General features: G+C 39.5%; 1 protein-coding gene across 2 annotated transcripts in view; it reads right to left on the reverse strand.

The window, feature by feature from the left end:
* The window catches only part of ADAMTSL1 (ADAMTS like 1), a 637,539-nt gene that overhangs the window by 71,633 nt on the left and 539,218 nt on the right, over positions 1–26,688 (reverse strand). For both annotated transcript variants that reach the window (XM_070742526.1, XM_070742525.1), the window contains exons 15-16: positions 15,640–15,929; positions 3,486–3,615 (exon numbers count right to left, since the gene is read on the reverse strand). In XM_070742526.1, the coding sequence (XP_070598627.1) occupies positions 3,486–3,615; positions 15,640–15,929 (420 nt within the window). The remainder of the gene's footprint in view (positions 1–3,485; positions 3,616–15,639; positions 15,930–26,688) is intronic.

Raw genomic sequence — 26,688 nt, forward strand, 5'->3', positions numbered from 1 at the left:
AATGCTTCATGTAATGTCAAGTTAAATAGGAGAATGTATATTAATATGATATGCTATTTTAACAAATGCTTTTAATAAAAGGTATCGGGGTGGGTCCTAACTTACCTCGCTGTCGGTTCACTTCCTCCTGCATCACGTGTTTGTGCCCCTTGGGCACACCCACAAAGCACGCGCATGTACAGTGCCAATTTTTTTTTTAAAAAGCCAGAAACAATATAGTGACCACATATACAGTGCCAGAAACTCGACTTCTCCGCATCCTCAGAAGAAAAAAAAAGAGTGGTACAGTGTAGAAGGTGATATAAGATATTTAGTTACAAGGTTATCTCCTTTTCTCTTGAGACAATGTTACAATTTTCAATTTTACTATTATCCAGTCTGACTCTATGACATTTTTTGCAATGGTCATTAAACAAATGCAGCAGTCATTAAGTGAGGCTGTTAGCCACAACAGGCATTTTTTGCTGGAGACCAGAAGAAAATGCTGATTTCCAACAAAAAATTGCAATCTCAGGAATCACCTTCTGCTGCACGAATCCCAGAGACCAGTTAGGTCCCACAGAGTGGGTCTTCTCCGGGTCCTGTCAACTAAGCAATGTCGCTTGGCGGGGCCCAGGGGAAGAGCCTTCTCTGTGGCGGCCCCGGCCCTCTGGAACCAACTCCCCCCAGAGGTTAGAATTGCCCCCACCCTCCTTGCCTTTCGTAAGCTTCTTAAAACCCACCTCTGCCGCCAGGTATGGGGGAACTGAGATACTCTTTCCTGCTAGGCCTTTACAATTTTATGCATGGTATGTCTGTATGTATGTTTGGTTTTATAATAAGGGCTTTTAACTGTTTTAATATTGGATTGTTATATGCTGTTTTTATTACTGTTGTTAGCCCCCCGAGTCTACGGAGAGGGGCGGAATACAAATCCAATAAATAAATAAATAAATAAATAAATAAATAAATAAATAAATAAATAAATAGATAGATAGATAGATAGATAGATAGATAGATAGATAGATACATTCATACATGCATACATACATACACAAACAAACAAACAAACAAACAAACAAATAATATAAATTACAATCATGCGGTGGCAGGACGATGTAAAGGGCTGATTGCCAAGCATTCAAATGCAATCATGTGACCACATTGGGGGGGGGGGTTGAATATTGGAACTTTGAATCCAGGTGATCAATAACTTTTTTGGGAATTGTCATAATTTCAAACAGTTGCTAAGCCCAATAGTCATAAATCAATGACTACCTGTACTCACACAAACTCCAAAAGAATGAACAAAGCATTGTTAACGTGCTATCATAAAAGTGTTAAGATCTCCAGTCAGAGGTGGGTTCCTCACAGTTTGGTCCAGTTCGCCCGAACCAGTAGCAAGCTGCTGGTGACATCACAATGATGTCACGGAACTGGTTCTGTCGGTGACGGTCCATGGACACAGCCATCTTTTTTGGGGATTTAAAAAAAAATCAGATTTTTTTCTGTGCATGTGCAGAAGCTGAGCTCCTGGCACTGAGCATGCGTCACCATCTTGTTTTCTCCTTTTTGGGGGTTGGGGAATTTTTTGCAGATTTTTCAGCACGAGGTGTGGCCATGCAGCACGGGACGAAGTAAAGATAAATTAGAATCCATCCTTGTCTCCAATAAATAAGATCTTCAAAGTAACCCGCTTTTGCCTTATTTTCTGCATTTAGCATGGACATAACAATCACTTTAACATGAAGCAGTCCCTACGCTAAATAAGATTACATGGTTGTAAGATATTTTATGACAGCTTGTGAAATACTGGAACCAAAGTGAAACAAAAGATGTTCATTCTTTTTAAGATCTACGCAGACTGTAAAACTAATTTTATTATGGACTTGGGTTGCAGAAATGCCCTCGCTTCTGTGGTCCTGGTAGAAAAAATAATTATTTCTGTATTCAAAAGAATAAATTCCTTTTTGGAATTTAAAACCTTCGATCCCACATTCTGTCAATTAAAGATGGAAAGTGCATTGAATTCAGTGACATTACACTATAAGGAACAATGGTGTCTTCTTCCAATGTGGTAATAAAGAGGAAACAAAAATATCTGCACACGAGGAACATTAACTACAATGTTTGAATTGTTGAATCTTTGAAGGAAAAATGGTATGCCCAGAAATAATTTTTATAAGTTTTTACAGATGTGCTCTGACATTTTAAGAGTAGATTTTATGACCATTTAAACAAGAACATCTACATGACATATCTGGATACTATAGGAACTTGGGTGATTTTTTTTTCTCCCAATAAGAGTTTAAAATTCAATCCAAGCCACTGTGCCTGGTAAGTAAAGAACCTGAAAGTTTGCTTGAGTTAATTAATTGCAATGGAAAGTTTCAGAGATAGAGATGTAAAAACATTGCACACATTCCATTATATTTGCATCTCAACCACTGTTGAATTCCCTTCCATATACATTTGTAGTTTAGGTACTAAGGGTAGCTAACATAGAAAATGTTCACACAGCTGGATGTGAGAAGTTTGCATAAAGCAATCCCATTGCAGGATAGTGCAGATCATGTCATTTGTGAATTATTATTATTTTTTTAATTCTTCTTTGGTTGGGATCAAGCAAGGTATTCCATATATTTCGAAACATAGACAAGGAGAGTTGCATTCTCTCAGAAACAATCCTCATGTTCCTGGTGAAGAGCCAGTGTATTCAATTTACTTTCTTAGAGAAACATTTGGAAATTAAACTGCATAGTGCTACAAATTGTGTTGACTGATGAGATGTTTTCATGGATAAAAGATTCTTACCAATCAGCTAATTTTTTTAAAGCTATAATAGGATTGTGCTTCTAAATGTTTCACCGTATACTATTTTTATTGGAAGACAAAGATGACTCCCACTGAAGGAAAAAAAATTGAAGTTGCTTCTGGATAAATTATAGATGTTGCAGATGACAAGATTAGCTTAAATCAATTTTCCCTAAACTGGAGCCCTACAAATGACCAAATTAGTAATTGTAGAGTTGAGAGAAAGTTTAAGGTATAAGACAAAAACTAAGCAAATCAGAAAACCCTCAAGCGTAGCCACTCCAATTCAACTTGATATGTTAAAAAGTGTTTAGTTCCACATAAAATATTTGAAAGAAATAATTTTCCTTGCAACTTCTGATTCTTGCCATTCGCACCAACTCAGGCATGGGCAAGCAGCCTGGAAAGTAACAGAACAAACAGAACAGACACCGGGAACATCTTGAATTCCACTGTAGAGTGGAATTACTTACACACATATTGTCCTAGAAATAACCCCGACTATAATAAAGTGGATAGGAAAATAATTCACTTTAAATCAGTGCAGTTATTTTGTGCTGGATGCCAGGAAATATGTTCCCAATTGTGTTAAATTTCTCTGCCTTTCAAATACAACGTGGCAAAGTGCAAATGACTTCTCAAGATGCTGACGACCCATAGGAAGGGGAAGCAAAGAATAAACAGCCGCCTACCTTAGGGGACAAGGTTCCAGGTTACAAGATCTCAGCAACTGTGGGGGGCGCCGACTGCTCACACATTGATTTTCATCTGCAAATTCTCTGGTCTGTTTATTCAGGCAAGTCACTACAGCCTCCTGGACACCTGGACACACAAACCAAATTAAATCAAATCAATGTTTAAAATCCTGCCAGCTGCATTCCAAGTACAGAGTCAGGAAAGAGAACTACAGACATGATACTAACAAGAGATCCTTTAGAGCAGCCAGCTTGGGAGCTTGGTGCCTTTGGGAAAGCAATCTGATACTCTCTACTGTCAATAGGGCAGCATCACACATGGCTACTAGCCACAGAGGAGAATAGTGACTTACAAGTGGAAAGGTAACGCCACATGGCAGATACACAATAGGTCTTCTAGACAATTGATAAATGTCTTCCTTTTTTATTGATTAGATGCAGTAGCTGTTTTATTTTTATTTTTCTAGGAAGAAATACAGCGGTATCCCTACTTACTAACTTAATTCGTTCCGTGGCCAGGTTCTTAAGTAGAAAAGTTTGTAAGAAGAAGCAATTTTTCCCATGGGAATCAATGTAAAAGCAAATAATGTGTGCAATTGGGGAAACCACAGGGAGGGTGGAGGCCCTGTTTCCTCCCAGGAGATTCATAGAGAGGCCCCACGGAGGCTTCTCCCTGCCTTTTCTGGTTACAGTTTCGGAGGCTCGGGTTTGTAAGTAGAAAATGGTTCTTGAAAAGAGGCAAAAAAAATCTTGAACACCCGGTTCTTATTTAGAAAAGTTCGTAAGTAAAGGTATTCTTAAGTAGAGGTATCACTGTAGTGTGATGCAACCATACTGCCTGCAGCTAAAGGAAATGCACACTTAACATGTATTGTTATGAAATGAAATCCAATATTTAATCAAAACCACGCTATTATATAGCAGCATATACAGTATATCATTATAATTGAGTGTTCTGGATCTATATGAAATGGAACAAAGATTTAGAAGTCCCAAAGAGCCGATAAACGCACGTTTATTGGATTTTAGTGAGTTCAGTGGGTTATAGCTTGACGATCTTATTCCAATTATAGCAATGAACATATTTTCAAAACGGCATAGAAAACTGGTTAATCCAGGTAACATTTAAGGCTTCGTTTCAATTTGTCTGCAAAAACTTACAGATCATTTTTAAAAGTTCTAGCTAAAACACCATTGCAGAGAGAGATCAGAGTTGCATGCTACCCACATGAACAGGGAATAGACCTCATAATGAGATGAAAAAAACCTATGCTTAGCTGACTTTTATAGAGGTCACCCTTCAAGATGCTTTTCAGTTTGATGTCATTTCCTCTGACATAACCATTCATATAAAAACAAATTACACCTTCTTCCAATGTTGGTGGCTCTGAAGACTGCCTTGAAAAATCCACTCTCAATGGGCAATGTAGTTTCATAAATAAAAAGAAAGAGAAAAAAGAAAACTTGACCCATAATTCTGTTTTCTTCATTCTCTATGATTTTGCAGCTCTATTTGAACATTTTTATACTTCAAGATAAAACATTTGTTTGAAGACCAGAGCAATTATCCTCCAGTAATTTCTTGGCAGACTTAAAGTACAACTTCCAATCTCCAACATTAGGACATGCTAATTAAAGGACCAAAAATATGCAAATTTACTGCCAGCCACCAATGTTTTTATTATGGTTTCTAACACTGGAATAAACAGTCTGCCCAGGCCTAAATGCTCCATATTCTCTCTTCTCTGACACAATGACTACTTCAGCTTCAACCGCAACAATACAAGAGTACGCAACAGATTCAAACTTAATATTAACCGCTCCAAACCTGACTGTAAAAAATATGACTTTAACAATCGAGTTGTCGAAGCATGGAAGTCATTACCGGACTCAATAGTGTCAACCCCTAACCTCCAACATTTCTCCCTTAGACTATTCACGATTGACCTCTCCATGTTCCTAAGAGGTCAGTAAGGGGCGTACATAAGTGCACCAGTGTGCCTTTCGTCCTCTGTCCAAATGTCTTTCCTTTATCTCATATATGTCCAGTCAACGAAGCAGTGGAAGTGATGTGCCGGTGTCTGGAGGCTGTTGGGGCCTGGATGGGTGTCAACAGACTCAAACTCAACCCGGATAAGACGGAGTGGCTGTGGATTTTGCCTCCCAAGGACAATTCCATCTGTCCTTCCATTACCCTGGGGGGGAAATTATTGACCCCCTCGGAGAGGGTCCGCAACTTGGGCATCCTTCTCGATCCACAGCTCACATTAGAGAACCATCTTTCAGCTGTGGCGAGGGGGGTGTTTGCCCAGGTTCGCCTGGTGCACCAGTTGCGGCCCTATCTGGACCGGGACTCATTACTCACAGTCACTCATGCCCTCATCACCTCGAGGTTCGACTACTGTAATGCTCTCTACATGGGGCTACCTTTGAAAAGTGTTCGGAAACTTCAGATCGTGCAGAATGCAGCTGCGAGAGCAGTCATGGGCTTACCTAGGTATGCCCATGTTTCACCAACACTCCGCAGTCTGCATTGGTTGCTGATCAACTTCCGGTCACAATTCAAAGTGTTGGTTATGACCTTTAAAGCCCTTCATGGCACTGGACCAGAATATCTCTGAGACCGCCTGCTGCCGCACGAATCCCAGCGACCGATTAGGTCACACAGAGTGGGCCTTCTCCGGGTCCCGTCAACTAAACAATGTCAGTTGGCGGGCCCCAGGGGAAGAGCCTTCTCTGTGGCGGCCCCGGCCCTCTGGAATCAACTCCCCCCGGAGATTAGAACTGCTCCTACTCTCCTTGCCTTTCGTAAGCTCCTTAAGACCCACCTCTGTTGCCAGGCATGGGGGAACTGAAACATCTCCCCCAGGCAGATACAATTTATGAATGGTATGTTTGTATGTATGTGTGTTTAGAAAATGGGGTCTTTTAAATATTTTTAAACAGTAATTTAGATTTGTTGTAGATTGTTTTTTTCACTTTGTTGTGAGCCGCCCCGAGTCTGCGGAGAGGGGCGGCATACAAATCTAAATAATAAATAAATAAATAATAAATAAATAAATAAATAAATAAATATCATATATATTTTCTTCCTTTCATGTATCTTCTCCTCTATTTTTATATATTTTCTTTATATATATTTCTACATGTGTATTCTCTTCTATATGTGTTGTGTATTGGACAAAATAAATATATAAATAAATAAATAAAACTAAATGTACGGGAATGGTCTTTGAAGTCTGGATACCCTGTTCAAAGATCATCAGACTGTAATTTCACGATTTACTTGAATGGTGATGTTTAGCTTGGGTTAAACCTTTGGCATTGCCTCTACTGAGGATAAAAAAAGAAGTATAGAAGGAGAAGAATCTGTACAGTGCTTTAATTCATTGAAGCATTAAAATCTTTTGAAGATGACAGAAGGTTTATAAAACCAACAAGCAAACTTGAAAAAACTGAATGAGAAAAAATAACATGCCCGTCTATGCAGAATAGACAACAGAGACTTATTTTTTAAGCCAAAGTTTTAAACAAACATGCCTTTTTGTTGTGATGGGTCAAAGCATTGTTCCTCAAAAATAACATCACATTTTCTCAAAAAAAGGAGAAAGTTCTCAGAGCTGTTAAGCCTGACATATTTTGGTTTATTCCATGCTAACTTGATTTTGCAGTATCCCCACAAAGACATACAATGCTTTATAAGCATCTGCTCATGACTTAAATTTTTGGCTCAAAAATACATAGACATGGGTATAAATTTCTGGCAAATGAGTATTTTGTGATACAGTGCACACAGGAATTCACATAGTGTAGAAAACAGACATCACAAATGGGATTTCAATAGAGTTTTATCACTGACAGATGTCAAAACAGGACAGAACAAGGTTAGGAATTAATAAACGGGAAGTTGCCATGAACAGAAAAAGTTCTAATGCATAAATTGTGATTTAACAGCATCCTATTGGTCAGAGTTCTGTGTGTGTGTATACCCATCAATATGAAAAAAATACTTCCCCATGTAAATAATAGGAACAACAATAAACCAAAGCTCACTCAAATACAGGTTTAGGCTTACACTTAAAATAGCCAAGTATGAACACTGCAACCACATGTTTGCAAGTGTGTATAATGTATGGAAATACTAGTCAGAGCATTGGAATTGTTTCCTGTTCTTTGTCATGTTTGCATTTTTTGGCAAATGGGTACTGTATACTATGCTTCTCATTATTACAGAAAAGGGCTATATATAGCAATTCATAGCAAGGAAGAATGCTTCGTGGAATGCTCCTTTCCTTGAAAAACTAATCTAAAAAAAATACTATTTGACTTTATGAGTTAAAGGATGTAAACTCGTACAATTCAATGTAGTAATTACTGTATTTTTGTTTATTGTGTTTTCATTAATAAGAACATAAGAAGAGCCATGCTGAATCAGGCCAAAGCCCATCGAGTCCATCATTCTGTGTCACACAGTGGCTCACCAATTGTACATGGGGATCTTGAGCAGAAAGAGAAGGCAAAACCCTCCCTTTCCCTTGACTCCCAACAAATGGTATTCAAGGAAATTCTGCCTGCCTCAACCAACATAGAGGCGGCACATGGACATCCATTTCAATAACCACCGATACCCTTGGCATCCATGAATTTGTCTAATCCTGCTTTGAAGCTATCAAGGCTGATAGCTCTCACTAGCTGTTCTGGAAGTGAGTTCCATAAACCAACCACCGTCTGGGTGAAGAAATATTACCCTTTATTTGTCCTCACTTTCTTACCTATGAGCTTTAGGGAGTGCCTCCTCGTCCTAGTATTGTGTGATAGAGAGAGGAATTTTTCTCTATCCACCTTTTCTATCCCATGCATGATTTTATACACGTAATAAATACACTTAATACACTATAATAAAAACATAATATAAAATAATTTTAAAATAAATGTGTAATAAAGAAGCCAAAGAATCTTTCATTATCAAGTTATTTAATTAGGTCCAGCTAATTATCCTTATCAAGTTATTTAATTAGGTCCAGGAAAAGGATTGCTCTTTTTCTTGAACTAAACAGTACTATGATTTCTTCCAAACTTTTATTTGTTTCCCACCCTCCCTTTCTTTATTCTTCCTCCTTTTATATTGTATCTTAAAGACTTGTAAGTTTGCAAATAAAGACTGTTCTGCTTTCATTGTTTATATGTGGGCTTCTGTGGCAAACTTTCTGCCTGAAGAATAGGATGAAAAAAATAGTTTTAAGTCAATGCAATAATAAATAATGAGAAAAAGCTGCTCAGAATTGGTAGTAATTAAAAAAATCATATACAGTGATACCTCGTCTTACAAACACCTCGTCATACAAACTTTTCGAGATACAAACCCGGGGCTTAAGATTTTTTTGCCTCTTCTTACAAACTATTTTCACCTTACAAACCCACTGCCACCTCTGGGATGACCCGCCTCCGGACTTCCGTTGCCAGAGAACCCCCCCCTTTTTTGCTGCTGGGATTCCCATGAGGCTCCCCTCCATGGGAAACCCCACCTCCCGACTTCTGTGTTTTTGTGATGCTGCAGGGGAATCCCAGCAGGGCAAAAACGGGCGCTTCGCTGGCAATGGAAGTCCGGAGGTGGGGTTTCTCAGCGGGGAGAGCCTCAGTGAAATCGCAGCATCGCAAAAACACAGAGGTCCGGAGGTGGGGTTTCGAGGACTTCGGTGTTTTTGCGATGCTGCGATTTCACTGAGGTTTCCTTCGCTGGGAAACCCCACCTTCAGACTTCTGTTGCCAGCAAAGCACTCGTTTTTGCAATGCTGGGATTCCCCTGCAGCATCACAAAAACACAGAAGTCTAGAGGTGAGGTTTCCCATGGAAGGGAGCCTCAGGGGAATCCCAACAGCGCAAAAACGGGCGCTTCGGCTGGCAAAAGGGATGAATTTTGGGCTTGCACGCATTAATCATTTTTCCATTGATTCCTATGGGAAACATTGTTTCGTCTTACAAACTTTTCACCTTAAGAACCTCATTCCGGAACCAATTAAGTTTGTAAGACAAGGTATCACTGTATTACAATTTGAGCGCTTGAGATTCAAGTTTTAAAAAATATCAATAAATTTAACATCGAAGCTGTGTTTACCTTCCCTTGAAAAAAACTCTCTTTATGACTTGGAAATTAAAATGCCACATGGTGCGAGAGTAAGACATGGTATGAATCTAAGTAGCTTTTAATTCAGTTTCAATATACCATCAAATGAGATTTGCAATGTTTATATCTACTAGCGGAACATAATTGTTACATGATACTTGATGACAGTGCTAGACGACGTAGCCACTGAATATAGACTAAATTACTAATTAGTTCCTTCTGGCTGCTATTCCTTTGAGGGCAAAAACTTACTTCTGTGTCTATTATATTTCATCTATGGAGAGTAGAAAAAATACAATTAACTTATCTGTCATGTAAGATTATTTTAAATGTATTTATTTCATTTTAATTGTGTGAACAGAAAGTGTTTCTTCAAGCATGCTGGAAGGCAGCTGTTTTGCCAACAACTGTAAGACAATGAACTGAAGACATGCGGTGTGATAAACAAGGATAATAAATACAAACATAGCTGCAAAGCCCAGGGAGAATATTTTATTTTTACTCAGCACTATCAAATTATACTGCTCACAAAAATAAAGGGAACACTTAAACAACAGAATATAACTCCAAGTAAATCAAACTTCTATGAAATCAAACTGTCCACTTAGGAAGCAACACTGATTGACAATCCATTTCATTTTGTTGTCAGCACATTCAACTTTGCACAGAACAAAGTATTCAATGAGAATATTTCATTCGTTCAGATCTAGGATGTGTTATTGGAGTGTTCCCTTTATTTTTTTTTGAGCAGTGTATTTCTGTTAAAATTGAGTCTTAGATTAAGTGTTTGGTATTTGCGTAATCAGTATTGACAACTGGTTATAGAAACATAGAAACATAGAAGACTGACGGCAGAAAAAGACCCCATGGTCCATCTAGGCTGCCCTTATACTATTTTCTGTATTTTATCTTAGGATGGATATATGTTTATCCCAGGCATGTTTAAATTCAGTTACTGTGGATTTACCAACCACGTCTGCTGGAAGTTTGTTCCAAGGATCTACTACTCTTTCAGTAAAATAATACTTTCTCATGTTGCCTTTGATCTTTCCCCCAACTAACTTCAGATTGTGTCCCCTTGTTCTTGTGTTCACTTTCCTGTTAAAAACACTTCCCTCCTGAACCCTATTTAACCCTTTAACATATTTAAATGTTTCGATCATGTCCCCCCTTTTCCTTCTGTCTTCCAGACTATACAGGTTGAGTTCATTAAGTCTTTCCTGATACGTTTTATACTTCAGACCTTCCACCATTCTTGTAGCCCGTCTTTGGACCCGTTCAATTTTGTCAATATCTTTTTGTAGGTGAGGTCTCCAGAACTGAACACAGTACTCCAAATGTGGTCTCACCAGCGCTCTATATAAGGGGATCACAATCTCCCTCTTCCTGCTTGTTATGAAGTCTGAAACCAAAGATTTCACAATATGACACGATGCTAACAATAGCAATACATGAGAAAAAGTGCCCTGTCTAACTTCTCTCGGAACATTTGACTGATGAGATGGTTGACAGTGGCAATCAAATTATATTATCACATGTCTATTTTTCTTCCTATGTATTTGTGTACTGGACAAATGAATAAATAAATAAAATAAATAAATAAGTTATTCTTTTTATCATTATAAGACTTTCTGGTTCTACAATTTGTTACGGTACTATACTGATTTCAGCCACAGAGAAGGCTCTTCCCCTGGGTCCCGCCAGCCAGCATTGTTTAGTCGACGAGACCCGGAGGAGGTCAACTCTGTGGGACCTAACTGGTCGCTGGGATTTGTGCGGCAGAAGGCGGTCCCGGAGATATTCTGGTCCGATGCCATGTAGGGCTTTATAGGTCACAACCAACACTTTGAATTGTGACCGGAAACTGATCGGCAACCAATGCAGACTGCGGAGTGTTGGCCATGATTGCTCTCGCAGCTGCATTCTGCACGATATGAAGTTTCCGAACACTCTTCAAAGGTAGCCCCATGTAGAGAGCATTACAGTAGTCGAACCTCGAGGTGATATACTGAAGATTAAAGTTTTAAAAAGCTGTTTTCTTATTTGTATCTCAGAACCATTTCGGAAAAAAAGTCACATCTTATTGTGCTTAGGAAATGGGATGAACTGTATGAAAAAGTTCACCCTGTAAGGTTTACCTAGTATACATAACGCATCCGTAGCATTTGAAATGCTGCAGCTCCATAACTTTTGTATAGCAAATCTCAGCTTCCAACAAGGAAAAGAAGGTAAGCATTTCAGAGAAATCATGGAAGTTAAGGATTAGAACTGTGAGGTGCGTAGCATTCCATAAACAACTACAGTGTTCCCTCGATTTTCGCGGGGGATGCGTTCCGAGACCGCCCGCGAAAGTTGAATTTCCGCGAAGTAGAGATGTGGAAGTAAATACACCATTTTTGGCTATGGACAGTATCACAAGCCTTCCCGTAACACTTTAAACCCCTAAATTACCATTTCCCATTCCCCTTAACAACCATTTACTCACCATTATTACTGGTACTCACCATTGAATAAGACACTTAGTGAGCCTGATATTTATAAACATAATTATTTATTAACAATAATTTTTTTTTTGTTATTTATCTGCAAAAATTATTAGTTTGGCGATGACGTATGACGTCATCGAATGGGAAAAACCATGGTATAGAAAAAAAAATCGCAAAGTATCTTTTAATTAATATTTTTTGAAAAACCGTGGTATAGGCTATTCACGAAGTTTGAACCCGCGAAAATCGAGGGAACACTGTATATCAAAATAATGGCATTGTATATGAGCATATGAGAATTGCTTGATATACAATGTATATCAAGCAATTTTCATAACAGGCATTAATTATGATATTCCTTGACTTTTCCTTTAAGAGACAAGTTTATTAGCTCCAGGCAGTGGTTTCCTTAGCTATTTCTGTCATGTGTTTTTTTCCCTCTCCCCTTTAAATCCAAGCTAATATCATTTGGTGGGATAAGCTATCAAAACCAGCTGAGTCGCCAAACAGATTCAAGAAAAAGAAATACATAGACAAGAGCCGTAGGTGTTTGAGATCCATGTCTCTGCTTACAAGGGAGGCAGGCGTCAGGCAATGTAAAGTCAATGATACCCGATGCTTCCTGCCTTGGCCTTTCTCTCCAAAAACATGATTCTCTGCCCCAAATGTAAGTGGTCAGCAGGAAATGTAAACAAGCAGGCTACTACATTAGTCATATGAAAGACCCCAGCTGCGAATTTTGATACCTTCTCAATTCAAAAGAGTTTTACATCTGGACCTCATTTCCAATCGTTCTTCTCCAGAGTCATTCTCATTTTTTTCAACAAGAAACCCGACGGCTGATTTCTTGCATTGTGATGAAGCTGATGGAAAATCTTTGTGTTGCAGTAACTTTGCGAGGTGGCGGCTGTAATCTGTGAAAAGTGCATACGCCGTGGAGAACCCCAAGGGAATTCCATCCCCTGCCAGTTGAATCAAGAATCTGTGGTGCCCCTAAACAGTGCCAGAGCTCACTGTAACAGCATTGCCAAAAAGGCATTAAGAGTTGTTAACCTAAACTTACAAAGCTTCTTATCTGGTACTATTGTATTGCTAACTAGGGCAGCGACGGTAAATCTTTTTTCCTCGGTTGCTGAAATAGTGCACGCACATGCTATCGTATGTGTGCACATGCCTATATCCATAATTCAATGCCCCCCCCATGGCCACGCTCCCTGTTTCCCGACTTATGGTGGGCCCAGTAGGTTTGTTTTCGCCTCCTCAGGCTCCAGAGGTTTTCTGCCTTCGGACCCCAAGGCTGAAAACACCCAGAGCATCAGTGTGAGCCAAAAATCACTGGCAGGTACCCACTGATGGGAAAAGGAGCTCACTGAGAGAAATCAGCCTGTTAGAGCTGAAGTGAGGTTTCCCGGAAGTCAATGGAATTAAGCTACAAGCAGGCATTTGAGAACGAAGTTAACTTTTATTAGAAAAGCAAAAAAAGATTATATTGCCTGGAGCGGCATAAAAACATGTCTTCACATCTTAACAAGTAAGAAGAGAAGAATGGCTGCAGCTTCTCTTCCTGCGTGAGGGAGGAAGTGAGCAAAGCAGTGTTACATCATAGAAAGGGAGGAGCTACATTAACAAACAGAGTTAACCATTTAACTACAGGATGTTTCTTAATGTCTTTGGAGGCTGTCAACCCACAGCGTGACACCCACATACCTACTGGAGCTGAGCTAGGGCAACAACTCAAGTGCCAGCAGATATGGCTCTGTGTGCCACCTGTTTGCCACCTGTGGAGTGATGGAGAACCTCTTTTGATTCGCGTGCCAAAAGGGTGTGTGTGTACGCATGCTAGCGTGCGCGCATGTGCCAACACCCATTCCCTCCCCCCAAACATATGCACCTTCATACTGCTGCCCCCTGTGCATGTGGACCAGAATACCTCCAGGACCGCCTTCTGCCGCACAAATCCCCACGACCGATTAGGTCCCACACAGTCGGCCTTCTCTGGGTCCCGTCGACGAAACAATGTTGTCTGGCAGGACCCAGAGGAAGAGCCTTCTCTGTGCTAGCCCCGATCCTCTGAAATCAACTCCCCCCTGGAGATCAGGATTGCCCCCACCCTCCTTGCCTTTCGCAAACTCCTTAAAACCCACCTCTGCCATCAGGCATGGGGAAATTGATTCCCCGGGGCCGTTCTGTTTTATGTATGGTTTGTCTGGGATGTATGACTGTTTTATATTAAGGGTTTTAACTGTTTTTTTAATCCTTAGATTTGTACTGTGTTTTGCTGTTGTGAGCTGCTCCGAGTCTCCGAAGAGGGGGCGGCATACAAATCTAATTAATAATAATAATAATAATAATAATAATAATAATAATAATCACAACTCCCCACCCTGCACAGAGGCCTCACTGAAGCCTGGAATGGTGAAAAACCAGGCAAAGGGGCAAACTGGAAGTTTGGAAAAAAGGACTTCCGGTTTGCCCATTGTGCTGTCTTTGAAGTGAAGCTTCCTGAAGCCCCAAAGTGTGAAAAATAGCACAACGGGCAAACCGGAAGTCGTTTTTTCAAACCTTCTGGTTTGCCCATTTGGCTAGTTTTTTTACACTTTGGGGCTTCAGGGAAGTTTCTTTAAAGCCTCTGGAGGGTGAAATGGCCTTCCCGAGGCCAAAAATCAGCTGGCCAGTGTTTGCATGCACATTAGAGCAAACACAGGGCAAATCCAATAAATAAATAAATGAATGAATGAATGAATGAATGAATGAATGAATGAATGAAAGAATAAATAAATAAATAATACCTCATGTGCCGTCTAATATGGCTTGGCGTGCCACCTATAGGTTCGCCATCACTGGTATATGGTTTCCTGCTATTTCTGGTACGTGTGTATGTGTGTTTTGGACTACGAGACCTCCATGGTCCGTTCCAACTCTGTTGTGCTTTTATTCTATTATTCTGTTAAATAGTCTGAAATCTCAATCCTCTTAACTTTATGGATCCTGACTACTTTAGCAGACACGACTGATTTCAATGAAGACTAAATGTAAAAAATAAAACATGGATCCAGGTATATTAGGGTGGCCGTCTCTGGGTCCCGTCGACAAAACAATGTCGTCTGGCGGGCCCCAGGGGAAGAGCCTTCTCTGTGGCGGCCCTGGCCCTCTGGAATCAACTCCCCCCGGAGATTAGAATTGCTCCCACCCTCCTTGACTTCCGTAAACTACTTAAGACCCACCTATACCGCCAGGCATGGGGGATTTGAGACACCTTTCCCCCAGGCTTATTATAATTTATGTTTGGTATGTATGTGCTGTTTGGTTTTTAATTATGATAGGGTTTTTAGTGGGGTTTTTTTTAATATTAGATTTTAGATATTATTGTTTTTATCGTGTTGTGAGCTGCCCCGAGTGTTTGGAGTGGGGCGGGATACAAATCTAATAAATTATTATTATTATTATTATTATTATTATTATTATTATTATTATTATTATTACTTCCACAATCCAGTATGTAGGAAACAAAGAAATGAGAGAAACTGAAAATGGAACTCACCTCCACCACAGGCCTCAGAACATTCAGTAAAGCCTTCATATTCCCAGTCGTAAAGTTCATCAAAATCTTGTGAGCCCCTAAAGAGCAGATCAGTCTCTTCACCAGTTTCTCCGTTGCAAGGGCCGCCGTAACAAGCTCGTTCGGACATTGGTTTGGGTCCTTCACATTCATCAATGGGCAAATCTGCCACAGACTGAGAGAAGGCTAGCAACACCTGACACTTGACCAGCCGCATCTGGATGCCCACTCCACAGGTCACACTGCAGGCAGACCAGTCCTCAGGAATAAACCTGTGGTGGTAAAACCAATGTCAGAGGAGAAAGACAGAACATAAGAGCAATTTAAGGGCTGCACAGACACACTTCAAATCCTTCACTGCCCCCTCTGGTCAAGTGATGAAACTACAGAAGTGTCTATGGAGATTCTCAGTCATACAGGTCATGGTTGTCCCAAAGGTGCTTTTTCAAGAGGCAACTGGACTTTCTGAATTTTCTTTGAAGACATTTCACTTCTAATCCAAGAAGCTGCTGAGGCTGAAGAAGCTCTTTGTAGTTTTAAAGAATATATATGGTCGGTATTAAAGCAAAACAGCGTAATCTAAGGCAGGGGCGTCAAACTGGATTTCCTCAAGGGGCAGATCAACATTATAGTTCTCCACCAGCTGGTGGGGTGGTCAGGAATGGGGGAATGGCCCATTTTTGGTTGGCAGAGTGCTGCAGGAGGCTAAAAATGAGCTGGCGGATGCCCAGGAGCTGATTCTTTGATATTTCCAGGCCTTGAATTTGACACTCCTGATCTAAGGTCTCTTTTCTTTGTAATATTAAGTTTTGTTCAATTATTTCTTCCTTCAGAAAGAAATGACTTTTTTAAAACTAAAAAAACTAAAAATCAATGTGCTTTCAATTCAAATTCTTTGTTGAAAAATGTGGCTCTTCATAGAAAAATCATCTCATAAATAAATATTACAATAGCTTCTGCTTTTAAAACAGAGGCTATACTGTGAGAGTAACTCTCTTAGTTTATAGGGAAAAGAAGCATTAACTTTTAAACTCTCTACAACAGAAAATGTTAAAAATGTTTACAATTATGAGCAAAGAAAAGGAGAATGGAGAGGTCAAAAGTAAAAGAGTATACTGTATACAGTAATTTGATGAACATTTGTTTGCTTCCTTAATTGTTTCAATGGACAAGAGATAACAACCATGTGCAATTAGTTTGTAACATTCTCTATGAATAAAAGCAGCAGAAAACAAAGAAAAATACACACTTAAATATTAAAAAAATAATCTGAATAATAACATGATTTTAGTAATGATTGAAGTTCCTATTTTAATTTATCAAATGCATTTTCTTATATTCCTGATAAATAATAATAACTAGTTAAAATTCAAGATGAAAGGCTTAAGTATGTGATTGAAAGTCACTTCTTTTTGTTAGCATCACATCGCCAGTATCTGTCTCACCACTATTCTGTGAGATCTTTTATGAGGATCTAGGACTTCTACATTTATAGACTGTACATCTACTCCTGTTAAGAAAAATAGATGATTTGTGAGAATGAGTATTTAATCTGTTTAAAAAAAAGCTTGCTTACATCTAGTCTTGATTTAGAGGGCAGTATTCAAAAGTATCTACCCAATGTAAAATTACCTAGCAGTTAATATCACTTTTCTCAAACTTCTTTTATATTTCTGTAAACACTAGAAGATCTAAATTGGAATATGGCAGAACCCAGTCAGATAAGGTTTTAGGAGTTGAAGTGTTGCACTGCTTTTATGAGTTTAGAACTGTGCAATAACATAGTTTACATATAAACTAAAATTGGCTATTAATCCTTTTCCTTTCCAGTGATACATTTGACGACTATTTAGTGTATAGATTTTTTAAAAATTAATGCAGTGAAAAATTAAATATTTAATTAAACACATTAGGAAGGATGTAGTTTAAATTAAATTGTCCCCTACTGTGCAATTAAGATACTGAAGAAGAAAAAAATTGTTGCCACCAATTCTCCATTTTCCTAGTTGCACAACGAGGAGCTCTCACCACCAGAATTATCTTTTTCTGTAGCTAGCCCATTTTAGAATGTTCCCAAGCAGCTTTATTCAAACAGATTACTGCATTTTTTGGAGTATAAAACACCCCCCCTCCCAAAAAGAGGCTGAAAATTTGGCTGTGTCTTGTATTCTGAATGTAGCTTTTACTAAGCTTTTTTTTAGCCCAACAAAGTGGTAACACATGCTTTGCTAGCTAAGCAATTTTCCCTTTGCCGGCTTCTTTGATTGCTGCTCCCTCCGACAATCAGCTGAGCCTTTTTTCAGCCCTAACTAACAGTGAAGCAATCTTCTATGCTTTGCTAGCAAGTGATCTTCTTTCCTTTATTGTTTCTCTCTGAAGAGTGATAGAAGTGAAGTGTTTTAGAAACTGTTTTTTATCCCCAGCCAGGGGATATAAAGCAAGCACATGGGCTCAAAACCAGCAAACTAATGTGCTGAAGCTGACCAGACTAAAAACTATCCCAGGGGTAGGCAAAGTTGGCTCTTCTATGACATGTGGACTTCAACTCCCAGAATTCCTGAACTAACATGATTGGCTCAGGAATTCTGGGAGTTGAAGTCCACAAGTCATAGAAGAGCCAACTTTGCCTACCCCTGGACCAGATGAATACCTGGTAGGCAGAATATTTTTTCACTATTTTCTTCCCCCAAAACTATGGTGCGCCTTATACTCCAAAGATACAGTATTCAGAAAGTTAGCTAGATGTGTTTTTTTACAGACAGAATGAAGGAAAGAGGCTACCCTAACATCAGAAAGGGAGACTAAAATTTCTGGTTTCTAACTGACTGTGACATGTTGGATAAGCATAAAGTATTCCTGGAGATATGACAAGACAATGTTTCCCTTCCTACAAAGGGATGGGACTCCAGCTGGCATCTGTTGCCGCCAGATGTTGCATGTCTGCAGCTCCGATCATGGGAGACTGAGATTGGGGCTGGTCAAACTCAGAGACCCACATCTAAAGCACCCAAGGTCCTCTGGTCCTTCAGTAACAGAATGCCTGCATTTATTTTCAATGTGCAGAACTAACTTGTGCTGCACGTTCTCCTGCTGAAACAAGGGTAGGATTCAAACAATCCTTTTCCAATGTAAGCAATATGATCTCTATTTGACAGATGTTGACAGTGCTAAATTCCCATTGCATGTTGAAGGGTAATTAGTTTGCTAAATACAGAATTAGGAAAAAAAAGAGTTTAATAATGGAGGACAAGTGGCAAGAACCCATAAACCAGACTGCCAAATGAAAATAAATATCGATTCAATTGTCTATCTGGAACTTCTGTTATAAACGAAGGCGCATACGAAATATACAAAAGAAAGAATAACTTGAGCTTAATATTTATATCCTTACTTATAAAAATATGCATGCATAATTATTCTCCCGAGGAGTGCTTTGGCCCACTTTCATAATAACTCAGGGTTTTATGCCTGCCATGCCAGCCTTTTGGTGTCAGAGTTACTTTTGATGACATGAAAATATTTCTCTTGTTTCAAAGGTGCCACGAATTTATTTTTCAAAGGAAGTGTAACTTCTTATTACTGCAGCATAATTTTCTTAAAGTGAAAGAAAGTTCACATTTGCATTTGTTTAGTTCTACTCGTGGTTCTCAACCCAGGGGTTGGGACCCCTTTGGGGGGTCAAATGACCGTTTCCCAGGGGTCACCTAAGACCATGGGAAAAGACAAATTTCCCATGGTGTTAGGAACTAAAGATTCTATTCTGCCACTTTGGAACATATTTTTACAATCTGACCAATCAGGCGTTTACAGTGGGGGTGTCCCTCTGACCTTCCTGCCAATCAGATTATTCCAGAGCTATACTCGCACTTAACAACGGGTCACCATCAGTGAACTTTTGGACAATATTACTCGGTTTGTCATGTAAATGGTTGAGTGGTTCAGGGTGGGGAATTTGTAGTGGTTGGGACATTTTATTCTATTTTTTATTCTATTTTTAAATTTACCTATTCTGATTTTATGTATGGTGGGACTGGTCTCTGGGTGTCACACGACTTTCATTGCCAATGACAATTCGTTGTTTTGACAATGACAATAAAAAAAATTATTATTATATTATTATTATTATTAAAATCAGATTAAAGCTCTATTGGGAGAATTGGCGCTAGACATATGGTTGGGGGTCACCACAATATGACGAACTGTATTAAGGGGTCGCGGCATTAGAAAGATTGATAACCACTGTCGATACAATATATACCAGCAAGAGAACTAGGTATGCACATTTCAGGATTCCTGGTGTCCTGCGTAGGAGGAAATTGACCATTTTATGTGAGCAGTATGTTCCAGGTAGTCCTCGACTTACAACCACAATTGAGCCCAACATTTCAGTTGCTAAGTGAAACATTTGTTAAGTGAGATTGCCCCATTTTACAATTGAGTGAATGACTGTGGTTGTTAAATTAATAACACGGTTATTAAGTGAATCTGGCTTTCCCATTGACTTTGTTTGTCAGAAGGTCGCAAAAGGGGATTACATGATCCCGGGTATGCAATTGTCATAAATGTGAACCAGTTGCCAAGCATCTGAATTTCAATGACCAGACCATGGGGATACAGTAGTGGATCGTAAGTATGACAAAACAGTCATAATTCACTTTTTTCAGTGCCATTGTAACATTGAATGGTCACTAAACAAACTATTGTAAGTTGAGTTCTACCTGTACTTCAGGGGCCTAGTTTATCTTTCAGTCTGTAGCAATGAAGGCAGAATAATAAACAATACTTTTATAGTCAGTGCAATGTACGGGTTTAACCAGGATTATGATGTGGGATTCTGTTGTTGAAGCAGTTGCCTCTCCCTAGTTTGCTCCAATCCTGTGAATAAAATTGCTTGTATTGATAGATGAATGAGGAGTCATTTATGCCCATAGCTTTACAGTCTGTCTTAAAACTTAAGCATAGCATTACAGTGATACCTTGTCTTATGAACTTAATTGGTTCCAAGACGAGGTTCGCAAGGGGAAAAGTTTGTAAGATGAAACAATGTTTCCCATAGGAATCAATGGAAAAGCGATTAATGCGTGCAAGCCCAAAATTCACCCCTTTTGCCAGCCCAAGCGCCCGTTTTCACACTGGTGGGATTCCCCTGAGGCTCCCCTCCATGGGAAACCCCACCTCTGGATTTTGCAATGCTGCAGGGGAATCCCAGCATCGCAAAAACAGGTGCTTTGCTGGCAACAGAAGTCCAGAGGTGGGGTTTGCCAGCGAGAAAAGCCTCAGCAAAATTGCAGCATCGCAAATGCTGCGATTTCACTGAGGCTTCCCTCACTGGGAAACCCCATCCCCGGACTTCTGTTGCCAGCCAAAGCGCCTGTTTTTGCGATGCTGGGATTCCCCTGATGGGATTCCCCTGCAGCATCGCAAAATCTGGAGGTAGGGTTTCCCATGGAGGGGAGCCTCAGGGGAATCACACCAGTGCAAAAATGGGTGATTCAGCTGGCAATGGAAGTCCGTAGGCGGGGCATCTCAGTGGCGGGGGCAGGTTCGAAAGGTGAAAATAGTTCGGAAGAAGAGGCAAAAAAATCTTAAACCCCGGGTTCGTATCTCAAAAAGTTCGTATGACGAGGGATTCGTAAGATGAGGTATCACTGTATTTTAATGTGTGGTCCTTGATGGTGTTTCCTAGTTTGGTAATGAAACATCTGCATGAAAACTGCGAAGGTCAGCGAGCACCAAGGATCCCACAGTTCAATCCAGCTACAAATATTCTCTTCCAGCATTATTTTACTATGATGCCCTACCAAAATGAAGAAGACGCCTCACCCTTTCTCATCTCAAGATACTCCAGATAAGAACAAAGGCTGGATGCCCTTATCCACTTTACTGAAATCCTGAACAGACAGAAAGGACAATGTCTCCTTTTCTAGGTTTTCAGACTGAGCTATATTAATCCCTATCTCAAAATGAAGGAAAAATAAGCTTGGAATAGCAAGGAAGATCTTCTATTGGAATGCCTGGGCCAAATAAAGAATACTTTAAAAATCAGTTGATTTATAATGCTTAGTTTAGAGACTTTCAAGGAATGATTTAACAAGTTGGCGTGAAGTTTCCGAAAGGCGCCCTAATTAATGCATGAGCCACTAGCCAAGATTCAAAAGAAATCCAGTCATTTATTAGGAGCAACCTTCTGTCAATTACTCTGGTCGAGTCAGCTTGGACTTTCTGTAACTTACAATCCCCCATGACACTGTCTCCCCCCCTCCTCCCTGTCCCTGTTATAGGCATGCCATAAATCACATTCTCCAGAGAACCATGATGGCGGACTGTAAAACCCACACCCCTCCTGCTTATGGCAACTTGAAAGCTTTGCAAGTTGACAGGTTGATTCGCTTCCCGATCACAGCAAGCAAGTCTAAAATCAGCTGTGCCACTTAGCTACAAAGTTTCTGATCCCAATTGTGGTTGTAACTTGAGGACTAACTGTATTTCTTCTAATAGTTTTTTTCCTTTCTCTGACATATTCACACACCACTTATGCAGTGACTTTTCTGATGTATATAACCTTTCTCGATGTTGCACGCTTCTTTGAAGTCAATTCAAGAGCAGAATAAGGATATATTTATGAACAACAGAAGATTCGCTTACCACAATAATTGTTTACGGAAACTAGAAGGGAAAAAAAATTCCTTTAATTTTAGAGAGCCTAGTGACACACACTTCAACAACGGATGAGTGTGTGGGGGGCAGTTTTCCAATAGTCAGAGGAAAGAAAATCTAAAATTGTTTCCTAGTATAGTAATGGAAGACACAGCCTCATTGATTTTAAAACTGCCCCAGACAGATTTATGAGTTGTATTGTTGGATGCTTTTAAATCTGATGGCTCAGTTGCGACCTGTAATAGTCAAGGAAAAAAAAAAACTTTCTTCCTGCAACTTCTCTCATCCTCACCTTCTGAAGAATCTCAGAGTTGTCCAAAGCAAGGATGAGATTTCAAACAACAGGAACACTCAACACAAGGTGACTTATGCCAGACTAATGGAAATTTCTCCTGGAAAGGCTTAACTGATTGACTCCCTTTGGTCTACCTCTCCATGTTATTGTAACCATATGGAGACGAAGTTATAGGGATTAGATTCATCATGATTCACAACACTGTATGTGTGTGACATGTGTGTAAGTGTGTGAAAGTAATGTTATTTCAATGAAGCATTATTATAAAAAGAGCAAATAAAGAGATGCTTTTCTAGTCATGGCAAAGTCACGGCGTCACAACAGAGAAATGAAATACAGTGGTACCTCATGATACAAACTTAATTGGTTCCAGGAGGAGGTTTGTAAGGTGAAAAGTTTGTAAGATGAAACAATGTTTCCCATAGGAATCAATGTAAAAGCAAATAATAGGTGCAAATCCTTCAGGAAAATCCCAAACTTTAGAAGGGAGGCGAACAGAGGGCAGGGAGGAGCAGCTAAAGGGGGTGGGTGGAAGAAGCAAGGCTCGGCTAAAGGGTGAGTGGGAAGGAAGAAAGGCAAGGGGGCGCCCCTCCCTTTTCTTTCTTCAAAAGACACCCTTTCAGTGCCTGTGCAAGCACGCTGTTCTCCTACTTTTTAAAATGCAAACGCTTTCCCCGTCCAAGCCGCCCCTCCCTTTACTTTCTTCAAAAAAGGGAAAAAAAAGAAACCCCTTCATCCCAGCAGCAGCGGCTTGGATTCGTAAGGTGAAAATAGTTTGGAAGAAGAGGCAAAAAAATCTTAAACACCAGATTCGTATCTCGAAAAGTTTGTTAGAAGAGGCGTTCGTAAGATGAGGTACCACTGTACTCTGCTATTTATGGTATATCAAGTTGTGTAGAAAAAAGCATAGGTTTTTTTTAAATAGGTATCTTTGGAAATAACTTGTTTTGGCATGAGTAGAAATCTAGGAATGGTGCAGTAAAAGATCAAGCACACATGAAAGATTTAGCAGGGGATGTGTGTATAAACACTGAGCAGCATAATATACAGAGATATATTCCAGATCTAAAATGTCATCGTTTTGCAAAGTGAAATGCCGTGTTCTGATTATCGGAAAGATCTTCCTCTAGAAGAAAATGAAAAGTGAATCAAATCCATATGTACATATGAGTTGAAAGGTAGAAACCGATCTTTTAAAAAATACATTCAATAGTCACTCCTATCTGCTCTCAATTCTGTGCTTCTGATTCCCCCCCTCTGAGTTGCTCCTTAAAGAATAGAATTTGTTACCTTCGTGGTCTTGCAACGCTATCAAAAATGCCATGAAAAGAGGACCTTGAAAAGGTTACTAATCCCCCCCCCCAGGAAAGAAATGTGTTTTTCCCATAGTTTTTTTCCCTCTTTGAAATCTAATCTAGTTGTCTTATGTCACCTAGCATATCAATAGATATTTACTTTCCTGAACTCTATCCTAAACTTTTTTTTCCACTTGTCCTTTCAAATCAGTAGACTTTGGGTTGCTCTTTTCTTGGCCTTGAGAGATGGAAACATTCCTTTCATGTTTCCATAATGGTTCTGTCTGACCTGAGAATCCCTGATTTCCCCTTGACTAAATTAAGTCCTTGAACTCACAGTTTCCCAAATTTCCCTTCTTAAACTTGCTATGGTGCCGTTTTGCTATATTAACAATTGAGACTTTCAGCTGAACATTGGAAAGAAAAGAATGATGGCTATCTGGTGAATAACTATATGAGTTCAGAAAAAGCCACAAAATTCAACAATTCTTGAATTTTTTTTAAACTCTATGCCTGAAGATGAAATTCCTCACGCCTAAATGTAACATCTAAACTAACTATTAGTAGGCCACAAAGAGAGACATTTTTTGTAGTATCAAGTTCATTTACATGAATGATTTTGATCTAACATGAAATTTAAAGCATATGGACATATGGGAAGTTTGTACTGTACTGAAAGGTCCTTGGTTGTTCCATTGCAGATGTTTGAACCCCAGCTTGGTTGTTTCATTGCAGATGCTTCCTTGATCAAACTAGGTAACCTCATCAGTGGTATCCCATTTGGGTAAGGAAACGTCTTAACGTAAAGAACCAAGTTCAGACAGCATCAAGGACCCCACATTTCAATCCTGAGGTAAAAATATTCTTCTTTATTTATACTGTACTATTCAAGCAACTAAAACAAAATAAGTCATCAAAGTTTAGGAGAAGTACATTAAAGCCCTACATGGCATTGGGCCAGAATACATCTGGAACTGCCTTCTACCGCACGAATCCCAGCGGCTGATAAGATCCCACAGAGTTGGCCTTCTCCGGCTCCCGTCGACCAAACAGTGTTGTTTGTTGGGCCCCAGGGGAAGAGCCTTCTCTGTGGCGGCCCTGGCCCTCTGGAATCAACTCCCCCCAGAGATTAGAACGGCCCCCACCCTCCTTGTCTTTTGCAAATTACTCAAGGCCCACTTTTGTCGCCAGGCATGGGGCAGTTAGTATATTCCTTCCCATAGGCCATTACAAGTTATATATGGTATGTTTGTGTGTATGTTTGGTTTTTATAATAAGGGTTTTTAGTTGTTTTATTAAATTGGATTGTTACATGTTGTTTTTTATCATTGTTGTTAGCCGCCCCGAGTCTAATTACCGTATATACTCGAGTATAAGCCGAGTTTTTCAGCCCAAAAAATGGGCTGAAAAACACAACCTCGGCTTATACTCGGGTCATTGACAAAGTCACCACACGAGGGCGCCATTGCTTGAGCCAGAGCGAGGAGGCACCAGCTTTTGTCCCCTCTCGCACACCGTAGTTCCTCTCCCTGGCTCAAGCAAAGGAGGCAGCCATTTGCTCCAACCGAGAGGGGAAAAAAGCAATGGGAAGCCGGTGAGGTCGTGTGTGTGTGTGTGTGTGTGTGTGTGTGTGTATGCCCCCTCTCCCCCCCACCGTGAAAAAAGGCAGCTACCTCTTGCTGAAACCCAGAGGCTTTTTTTTTAAACTCCCTGTGTGTATTTGTCAACAGGTTTACAGTAACTAAAGGCCCCCTGCTGTCATATTCTCCTCCCCCTCCTTTGAAAGGATTTAAACTGTTTAAAAAATGGTGTTTTGTGGTAGTTGCTGTCCTTGCCTGGATAGGATCTAATAATGTGTTATGAGGCAGAGCTAGACAGGAATTCTTTTTCTATCTGTCTATCTTTCTATCTATCTATTTTTCTATCTATCTATCTATCTATCTATCTATCTATCTATCTATCTATCTATCTATCTATTTTTCTATCTGTCTGTCTGTCTGTCTATCTATCTTTCTATCTATATCTGTCTGTCTGTCTGTCTGTCTGTCTGTCTGTCTGTCTGTCTGTCTGTCTGTCTGTCTATCTATCTATCTATCTATCTATCTATCTATCTATCTATCTATTTTTCTATCTTTCTATCTATCTATTTTTCTATCTATCTATTTTTCTTTCTTTCTATCTATCTATCTATCTATCTATCTATCTATCTATCTATCTATCTATCTATCTATCTATCTATTTGGTTTTCTATGCTGATAACCTCACAGCAGCTAATGCTGAAGCTCTTCTTTGGATACACTTACTTATTTGTTTGTTTGTTTGTTTGTTTGTTTATTTAATTGGATTTGTATGCCATCCCTCTCCAAGGACTCAGGGTGGCTCACAGCATATATAAAAACAGAACAATAATGTAAATCCAATTAATGATGAGAAGGAATCCAGTTTTGAAGGATTTTAACTCTTAGGTTTTAGCTTTGTTGCTGATCGAGCTACTTTTTTTACTTTTTAATTTATTGTTAATATTGTTAATTTGTTTACCCTCTTTTAAATTTACAGAGCTAGTTTACTGGTTTTCTTTAAAATAAATATTCTAAAACATGTCTCAATTAATGTAATTTTATTGTTTTCCATTTTTATAAGTTACCAGTAGCCACTGCATTTTCTAACCTCGGCTTATACTCAGGTCAATATGTTTTCCCAGTTTTTGTGGCAAAAATTGGTGCCTCGGCTTATACTCGGGTCGGCTTATACTCGAGTATATATGGTAATTATAAATGAAAAAAG

This window comes from Erythrolamprus reginae, chromosome 2 (genome assembly GCF_031021105.1).
Source record: "Erythrolamprus reginae isolate rEryReg1 chromosome 2, rEryReg1.hap1, whole genome shotgun sequence".
Lineage (NCBI taxonomy): Eukaryota > Metazoa > Chordata > Lepidosauria > Squamata > Dipsadidae > Erythrolamprus > Erythrolamprus reginae.